Consider the following 9261-nt stretch of genomic DNA (forward strand, 5'->3'; position numbering starts at 1 on the left):
TCTTCTTGGATCCCATCCCCAGGGGGGCTAGCGATAATCTGCCTGTCCATGTTGTATCTGAAGTGGCTATAGGAAATGCCCGAGCTGTGTTTTGTGTCTGTGTGTAGACTCTTCTGCAGGCAGCCAGGACTGGGGAAAGCCCAGACTGGCACAGGTATAAGGGCAGCATAGAAGCTGCATCACAGCTCTCTGCTCCCAGCTGAGAATGCTGATTCCTTCTGCCACAAGGATGGGTTGTGTGCTGTGTGGAAGTATGACTGCAACCCTAGGGGATGTTATGCCCTAGCAGCCTTGAAAGCTCCCTGTCTTCTTTGTGTCTCTTCAGGCATAAGGTTCTGCAGCAGAGTCCTCATCCTCGGGAGACACCAGGTCCTGCACCATGAACGGTATCCTTGTTGCTGCTATCATCACAGCATTCGTGGTTGCAGCTGTAGGTGAGGGAACCCACTGACACCCTTTGGGAATGAAGACCTCTTTTTATACCTCATCAAAGTCTTCTCACTCTTGGTGTTCTGGGGTCCTGTCCCATGGCCTCTCATGTCAGGGTGTGGTCAGTGGAGAATATGAGACCCCTCTGTGCACACTGCCCTCAGAGGGGCCGCTCTGTGCTATGGGTCTTTCCACTGGGAAATTGTGCACGGTGGAGAGAAAGTAATGGGGGTGGCTCCATCTCACAGTCTAAAATTTTGGGGGTCCCAGAAGGAAGGGATGCCATCCAGACTATTCTTTTGCCCTGAGATGGATGTGGTGCTTTGTCCAGAGTATAGTTTATAAGTGTCTCCTGAATGTTGACAGTTCTGTCCATCATGTCTCCCCAGAATCCCTACATTGTGTGCAGTGTAATTCATTGACAGACTCCTGTGACAACAGCAACATCACTGAGTGTCCCTCACATGCCAATGCCAGCTGTACCAGTTTCATGACCAACACTTCTTTAGGTGAGCCTGGGATGCCATAATCCCCATTTCTGGGATTGCATGGGGCAGGAGCTGGAGAGAGTGGCCAGGGAGGAAAGGAAGCCTGAGGAAGGGCTAGGTTGTGCAAGGAGAGAGATGGGTTCATGAAGACGCCTTCCAGAAGAAGCAACATGCAGGAGTCAGATGAGAATGCAGGGGCAAGCAGACAAACCCTTGTGGAATTGCTGCCCTTGACTGAAACCTCACTCTAGACCTATATTGGTGGATGTGAGAAGCAGGGGCAGCTCTTAGTTAAGTTGCAAAGCAGGCAATTTGCTCTGGGTACTTGCATTCTTCCATTTTTCTGCCCCCCTTTCCTCCCCTCAGTACTCCTTCCTCTTCCAGATCCAACACACTTTTACCCAGCATGATTTGCTGGCATGATTTTTATCTCTCTTCCAGAGCACTTAGATTTCTTATTAACTTTTTATTGTGGACATTTTCAAATATGCACAAAAGCAGGAAGACGTGTATAATGAATTGCCATGTAACCACTATCCTGTGTCATAAATTATCAACATTTTGCTTTTTTTTTTTGCAATGGTATTTTATTTTATTTTTTATTTTTTATTTTTTTAGATTTTATTTATTTATTTGACAGAGAGAGACACAGTGAGAGAGGGAACACAAGCAAGGGGAGTGGGAAAGGGAGAAGCAGGCTTCCTGCAGAGCAGGAAGTCCAATGCGGGGCTCGATCCCAGGACCCTGGGATCGGGATCATGACCTGAGCCGAAGGCAGATGCTTAATGACTGAGCCACCCAGGCACCCCTTATTTTATTTTATAATAGACTTTATTTATTTATTTGAAAGAGAGAGAGAGAGTGAGCACAAGTGGGAGGGAGGGGCGGAGGAAGAGGGAGAGGGACAATCAGACTCCCTGCTGAGCTAGGAGCCCCGCACAGGGTGATCCCAGGATCTGGAGATCACTACCTGAGCTGAAGTCAGACAGTCAGAAGCTCAACCAACTGAGACACCCAGGCGCCCCTGCAGTGGTTTTATTTTATTTTATTATTTTTTAAGATTTTATTTATTTATTTGACAGAGACAGCCACAGCAAGAGAGGGAACACAAGCAGGGGGAGTGGGAGAGGAAGAAGCAGGCTTCCCATGGAGCAGGGAGCCCGATGCGGGGCTTGATCCCAGGACCCTGGGATCATGATCTGAGCTGAAGGCATATGGTTAACAACTGAGCCACCCAGGCACCCCAACATTGGTATTTTAAAGCAAACTTTGATATCATGTAATTTCCCCTAAAAATACTTCACTATTTATCTCTGATAAGGACTTTTTTTTCCTTTTTACATAACTACCATATCACCATATATCTAAGAATATTAACTGTAATTCTTTAATTTCTTCTATTAGAAGGCCATCTTAGAAATGTCCCAACTGTTTCAGATGTTGTGTTATAGTTGATGTGTTAGAATTCGGATACAAACAAAATCCCCACACAGCATTTTGCTGTTAGGTCTATTACGTCTAATTTGTTTTATAATAATTACCATCACTTTTTGTTGTTGTTCGTTTTGTTGTTGTTGTTGTTGTTCAATACCATTGATTTGTTGGAGAAACTGGAACATTTGTCCTATAGTTGTCCCATATTCTGGCTTTGGTTGATTGCTTCCTTGTGGTGTCACTTCTTTGTTCCCCATATTCCTGGTATTTTCCTGTAAATTGGACCCATGCTGCTCAGCAGAACTGTCTTCAATAATGGAAATGTTTATATCCATGCTGTCCTATACAGTAGCCATATGTGAGCTGTTGGCCACTTGAAATATGGTTATATGACCAAAGAGCTGAATTTTAAATAGCCACATATAGCTACTGGCTACCGTTATCAATTGCTCTGGTCTAGAAGTTTGACTGTATTCAGGTTTAACACCATATTGCACGTAGGACCATCATGTCTGCTTGGCTGTTTTTAGAGATGCTAAGACTGATCAGGGAGATTTGGAAAGTCAGCCTGAACCACCATTTCCAAGCCCCCATCAGTCTTTTTTTTTTTTTAACTCAGTTGTCACTTTATTTACTTATTTATTTATTTTTTATTTTATATTAAATAAATATATTTATTTATATATTTATTTTTATTAACATATAATGTATTATTTGTTTCAGGGTACAGGTCTGTGATTCATCAGTCTTACACATTTCACAGTGCTCACCATAGCACTGTCCATAGCACCATAGCACATGTCACTGTCCATCATCCAGCCTCCCCATCCCTCCTACCCCCTCCACTCCAGGAACCCTCAGTCTCCATCAGTCTTTGACCTGAAGTTTAGCCTGCATCTTTGGTCATCTCCAGCTAAAGGAAGGAACTACTTCATGGGGAAGAATTTTTCTGTTTGCCAGGAAACCCTGTCCAGTATCTCTGAAATTACATTGACCTGAGGGTGTGTTTTCTGCTGTTGCCTGAAGCAGTCACTATTCAGGGTCTCTGCCCTTTCTGAAGCCTCCTACCCAGGGCTGACAGTCTGTGTTTCTCTTTGTGTAGGGGCAGCCAACATATACCAGGATAAAGCCTGCTCTGCGGAGAACTGCAGGGAAGGGAGAGACATGGTTGAAGCCTTCACTGTCCATGTGTCTGATAATGAACACTTTCATTTTATAAGCCATTGCTGCCAAGGAAAGGAGTGTAACGACACCAGTGATGCTCTGGGTGGGTGCTGGCAATGTGTCTTCCTTCCTGTGTCCTCCCAACTCTCTCCCTTCCTTTGCCATCTGTGGTCTTCACTTTCTGGTGGACATCTCAAGTCCAAGCACTTCATTGCATATCTGGGTAACATCAACAGCTGACTTAAATCAATTGCTTGAAAAACAAATGGGAAAGTCATCACTACTTTCATGCTTTCCTCTTTTCTCAGTACAGACAGAAATAATAGAAACTCCAAGTTGTACGGAATTAGATGCTTATTAGTATTTCTCAAACTTTGTGGTCTCAGGCCCTCTTTTAAGACTCCAAATCTTCAAAATTATTGAGGACTCTAGAGAAATTTGATTTATGTGAATCATACTATCAATATTTACTAATATTCTAATACTAATATCAGTATTAGAAATCTTAAAAATTCAAAGAATTTCTAAAAAATTTTAAAATCTTTATTTTTAGTTCACCAAGAAATAATAAACCCATTACATGTTAACATTAATAACATTTTTGTATAGAAATAACTGTATCTTCTAAAACAAAAAAATACTTAGTGAGAAGAGTGGCATTTGTTACATATTTTTTCAAAGCTTTTTAGTTTTTGGCTTAATAGAAAACAACTGAGTTTTCAGATTTGCTTGTGCATTTAGTCTGTTGCAATCTCTCATGCCATGTAGCCTCTCAAAAACTCCATTGTACATTCATGAAAGAAAGAGAGTAAAAGAGGCAAGGAACATCTTAGTATTATCATGAAAATGGTTTTGAATTTTTGGACTCCCCGAAAAAGTTCTTGGGGATTACCCAGTTCTTGGACCACAAATTGAGAACCGTTGGTCTATACCAAAGCTCTCTTTTTTTGAAAAGAAGAAAACATGGCCAAAAGGACAAAGTTAATTTGCCTTAGTTCTAGAGTCCTGGTCATTAATAGCAGAGCTGGGTCTCAATATCATTTTGTATTAAATGCTAAATAATGGCATATGTTCATTTATTCAGAGAAAGATTTAGTAATAGCTACACACCTATTGGCTGATATTCAGAATAGCAGGCTAATGTTGACATTGGTTGGTTTTATTTTTTATTTTTTAATTTTTTTTATTATGTTATGTTAGTCACTATACAGTACTTCAATAGTTTTTGATGTAGTGATCCATGAGTCATTGTTTGCGTATAACACCCTGTGTTCAGTGCAATATGTGCCCTCCTTAATATCCATCACTGGACATTGGTTGGTTTTAGATCAAAATATTACTTTTCCCTTCTCAGCGCAACACATGCACTGACCACAGTTCTTGAAGACTGGATGGTTTGTAAGGGGAGGTCTGTGCGGTTGTGTGCTGTAACTATGTTGGTGGGATGTGAGGTTAGGATCACTGGTGTCTTCGTGCATTTGTCTCATTCTCCAAGATCTCTCTGGCCAGCAGCTTTGCTTGGTTGTCCCCTTCAGTACAAGGCAGTGCCATGTTCTATGTTATAGCTCTCTTCTAAATTAATGATTCTTATTCTACCAGCTCCTCCCCTGGAAGATGTGTCCAACAACACAGAGTGTCTTGCCTGTTATGGATCTAATGAAAGTTCCTGTAATGTGCAACTCAGGAAATGTTATAAAGAAGAACGGTGTGTCAATCTAGTTGCAGAATTTAAGACTGGTACGTCTTGGGGTTTCAATTCCATTAGGGGACTTGAGTTGAAAACATATTAAACCTTGGGCAATAAGTTCTGGGTTAACAAAAGAAGCCTGGGGGAGGTTAGTAGGATAAAAGGATAAAGTCAGAATGCCTTTGAGATAAGGAGGCTGTTAATGTAGCCTTGGTCTGGTTGCTATTTCTGCCTCCTTAGTCCAGAACCATTCCTCCTGCACTGTCCATCTCTTGAACCCTGTTCTCCTGTGTCTTATAATCAAGCCAGGCTCATTTAAGTGCATCATGCCATTCCTGGCATTTACTTCTTTACTAGGTTGCATTGTTCTGTGGGTATGTGTGGGTTTGACTTTTATTTCCTTTTATCCCTACATTTTTTTCTCTACCTGTCACTGAGAGGTGCTGGCTTATGACAACTTGGGTCATCTGCCTGAAAGAGTCAGATTGGGCTTTAATATTCAACCAATAATTTGATATAAGCCATTATGAAATACAAACTAACTGGTATAAAATACAAAACTAATACATACATTATTCTTTAAATAGGCAGATGTTATGCCTATTTAAAGAATAACGTATGTATTAGTTAGGGTAAGTTCATTACTGTTAAAGAGCAACCTCTAAATCCTCTTCCTCAATGTAACAGATGTTAATTTCTTGCTCATCTGGCAGTTTTTTGCAGGGTCCCGGGGCCTGTGTTCTTTCCATCTTGAAGCTCTGGCCCCCACCCACCCAGACTTGGCCCCTCCCTGCTGTATTCTTTGCCTCTCACCAGCAGGTGGGGGAAGACAGGGAGTGGAGGAAGGCAGGAAGGTTTTTACAGGCAAAGCCTGGAAGCACGTGCATCACTCTCTCTCACATTCCCTTGGCTGGGACCAAAACTTCACTGGAGGGTGGAAATGCAGTCTAATGGTGTTTAGTAGAGGTCCAGCCGGAAAGGAAGAGACGTGAAGATAAAATGGACAGCTAGCCAGTCTCTGCCACAATATGGCTCAGAATAATAACAGTTTAAGAGCACCAACACCCAGGTACAATTTGATTTCAACTTTTATTAATGGCAATTGTAGTACTAGAAATCCATGCCTAACTGTAATTGCAGGTTTCTCAGTGGGGCCAAACACTCCAAGTATCTTGAACGTTTTTCAACTTAAAAAAAATAAAATTTATTTTTTAGAACAGTTTTAAGTTCACAGCAGAGTTGAGAGGAAGGTAGAGAGATTTCCCACATACCCCTGTCCCAACACATACATACCTCCCCCACTGTCAACATTCCCCACCAAAATGGTACCTACATGAATCCATGAACCTACATTGATGCATCATTATCATCCAGTGTCCAAGGTTTATGTTAGGGTTACTGTTTATGTTGCATATTCTATGGGTTTTGACACTTGTAGAGTGAGTATAATCTACCATTATAGTATCACACAGAGTAACTTCACATCCTAAAAAATCCTCTGTGCTCTATTAATCTCTAAACCCTGGCAACCTCTGATCTTTGTATTCTCTCCATAATTTTGCTTTTATCAGAATGTCATATATTTGGAATCATATAGTCTGTAGCCTTTTCACATAGATTTACTGCACTTAGTAATATGAGTTTCAAGATTTTTTTTTTAACTTTTAAACTCCCTGGGATGTCTACACAGCTCTAAAGTTTAATTCTTAAGCTATATCTGAGGATATGGGGGGGGGAGGCAGAGGGAGAAGCAGACTCCCTGCTGAGCCAGGAGCCAGATGTGGAACTCCATCCCAGGACCCTGGGATCATGACCTGAGCTGAAGGCGGTTGCCTAACTGACTGAGCCACTCAGGCACCCCAAGAGTTAAAGATATTTTTAAAACGAATAAACCAAGTGATAGTTTTTCTTTTTCTTTTTTTTTTAAGATTTTATTTATTCATTTGAGACACAGAGATACACAGAGAGAGAGCGAGCATGAGCAGGGAGAGAGGCAGAAGGAGAAGGAGAAGCAGGCTCCCCATTGAACAGGGAGTCCGATGCAGGGCTTGATCCCAGGATCCGGAGATCATGACCTGAGCCGAAGGCAGACGCTTAACCGACTGAGCCCCCAGGCATCCCATATAGGGTTTGTTTCTTTGTCTATTTTTGCCCAAGGTCACTTTTTTTTTTCAATACTGTAGACATGTGCCATGCAACACATTTTTCTAGCTCACTGTAATTCAATCTCCAGCACTGCTATTTGCTATAAAAAAGGAATTAATTGTTTTCTTCAAAGGGGTTTGGAGGTTTCTCTTTCCTTCTCAGAACAAGTTTGTAGCCCTTCTGATAAGTAGCCAGTCCCCTCCTCCAGTGTCTTGCTCCCCCATGAACCTCCTGTTCTCCAGGCCTGTTTAAGTTGTAGCCAACAGAGCACTGCTGGCACATAGTAGGAGCTCAATACAGGTAGCTGCAGTCACAACCGCATTTTGTTTGCAAATTCCCTTGGCCTTTTCCTAGGATCTGCACCTTAAAACAGTGTTAAACACAATATAATTCAGATTTAGAATTAAGATCACCTCCAGCTGTTTTTCCCTTCTCAGAGAAAACTCAGGCAGAGAGAACTCAGGTCCAGAGAAGAGTGGGGATGGAAAGCAGAAGCTGGAGGAGGGGAGCCTGGGAGGAGTCCTTCCTGGATTGAAAGCACAGGGCCCTAGGGTGTCTGAGCCCATCCCTAGATTTTATCATCTGCCGGCTCCTCAGGAGAACATTGGAGACTTGAGCCCCAGGCCCATTTCTGACCTTCACCTGTGAGGTCAGACTTGCATCCACCTTCTGGAGCATCAGTTTCTTTTGATTTTAGGTGGAGGAGGGTGTCTGGGCTCTGACCTTCATGGTTCCTCTGCCATTACCATTTGGTGTTCTTGACCCTGGGCTCCTTCCTCCAGGCCCCTGTTTTAGGACCAGACCTAGAACAGGTTGCTGGAGGCCTGTGGAGGAAGGGCGAGAGGGCTATGAAGTCTTTATTGTCTCCACTGCATTCACAGAGACTAAGAAGCTCGTGCTGAGAGGCTGTTCCAACATCAGTAACTCCACCTGTCAGTTCCTGTCTGCTGAGAACCGGACAGTTGGAGGAGTCATCTTCCTAAAGTTTGAGTGTGTAGACAGTGCTAACTCTTCCTCAACTGCCCCCGCGACCACCCCTCCTGCTAGCAGCTTCAATGCCTCCTCAGCGCCCACCTCCAATGAACCCACCACCCCGGACACAGGCTCTGAAATCTCTGTAACCCCTGCAGCCTTTGTCAGCCTCCTCCTGCTGGGGCTGCTCTTCTGAGATCCATCCTGCCCTCAACTGTTTCACCCTCCCCTTTTAACTGCTCAGTAAATAGCAGCCATAGCCCTCAGGCAAAGCCCTGTGACAGCCGTGTTTTTCTCCATTACTGAAACACTGTTCAATGGCTGGCCAAGTCTGTTCTCACAGGTTCCTTTGAGCTGCTATCCAGCATCACCTCCCCAGTTCCTTGCATTTGAAATCTGTGCACCTTAGAGTGTGGGCTCCCAGGAACTTCCAAATCCCTGCCCAACTTGCTTCTGAGAAACAGACCCTTTCATCTTGTTGACATTTTCTGCCTACAGCCCTGCACTTCTGGGGATTGACCTGCCACTGTCCCCACCCACGCACTGAGAGGGTGCCATGCCTGTAATGCCCTGAGTTGACCCTAGCACTATATCTGCTCCTTCAGTGATTGTCCTGGCTCTGGTCACAGGCCCACAGTGACATGGTCCACAAGACCCAACAGGGGTGCAGAGGGGTTGCTGAAGGCTAGCAGACTCCCCTGCCTAGCCTCCCAGGCAGAGACATAATGCTGTTGGTGCTCAGGCTGACCAGATATCACATAACCTTGTACAGAATGGAACGTAGCTACAGAGCCCCAGTCCCCCTTCTCAGAGAATCTACAATCAAAGGCAGAGTTTTGACTCCATATCAGATACCGAGGGAGCAAGAAAGCTATTCAATACAATATGTACAAAAGTCCAGGCTTGACAAATAAAGTGGGCCTTGAGCTGGACTTGGAAGAA

The 9261-nt window shown here is 43.5% G+C and overlaps 1 protein-coding gene across 1 annotated transcript; it reads left to right on the forward strand.

The window, feature by feature from the left end:
- The first annotated feature begins 379 nt into the window (after positions 1–379).
- Positions 380–8515, forward strand: LYPD8 (LY6/PLAUR domain containing 8). Its single transcript, XM_028092341.1, has 5 exons — positions 380–434; positions 819–938; positions 3454–3618; positions 5115–5252; positions 8229–8515. Exons 1-5 carry the CDS (start codon positions 380–382, stop codon positions 8513–8515), a joined length of 765 nt encoding a protein of 254 aa, XP_027948142.1.
- Positions 8516–9261: the final 746 nt, after the last annotated feature.

The sequence above is a fragment of the Eumetopias jubatus genome, unplaced genomic scaffold (genome assembly GCF_037043125.1).
Source record: "Eumetopias jubatus isolate StellerSeaLion01/CBP00866 unplaced genomic scaffold, mEumJub1_p1.0 scaffold_5, whole genome shotgun sequence".
Classification (NCBI taxonomy): Eukaryota; Metazoa; Chordata; class Mammalia; order Carnivora; family Otariidae; genus Eumetopias; species Eumetopias jubatus.

What these genes read in the sequence shown, in the direction of transcription:
- LYPD8 (XM_028092341.1), top strand. Translation starts at nt 380, where the DNA reads ATGAACGGTATCCTTGTTGCTGCTATCATCACAGCATTCGTGGTTGCA. An exon ending in CATGACCAACACTTCTTTAG is followed by an intron (nt 939 to 3,453) that starts GTGAGCCTGGGA and finishes CTCTTTGTGTAG; the next exon opens with GGGCAGCCAACATATACCAG. An exon ending in AGTTGCAGAATTTAAGACTG is followed by an intron (nt 5,253 to 8,228) that starts GTACGTCTTGGG and finishes CTGCATTCACAG; the next exon opens with AGACTAAGAAGCTCGTGCTG.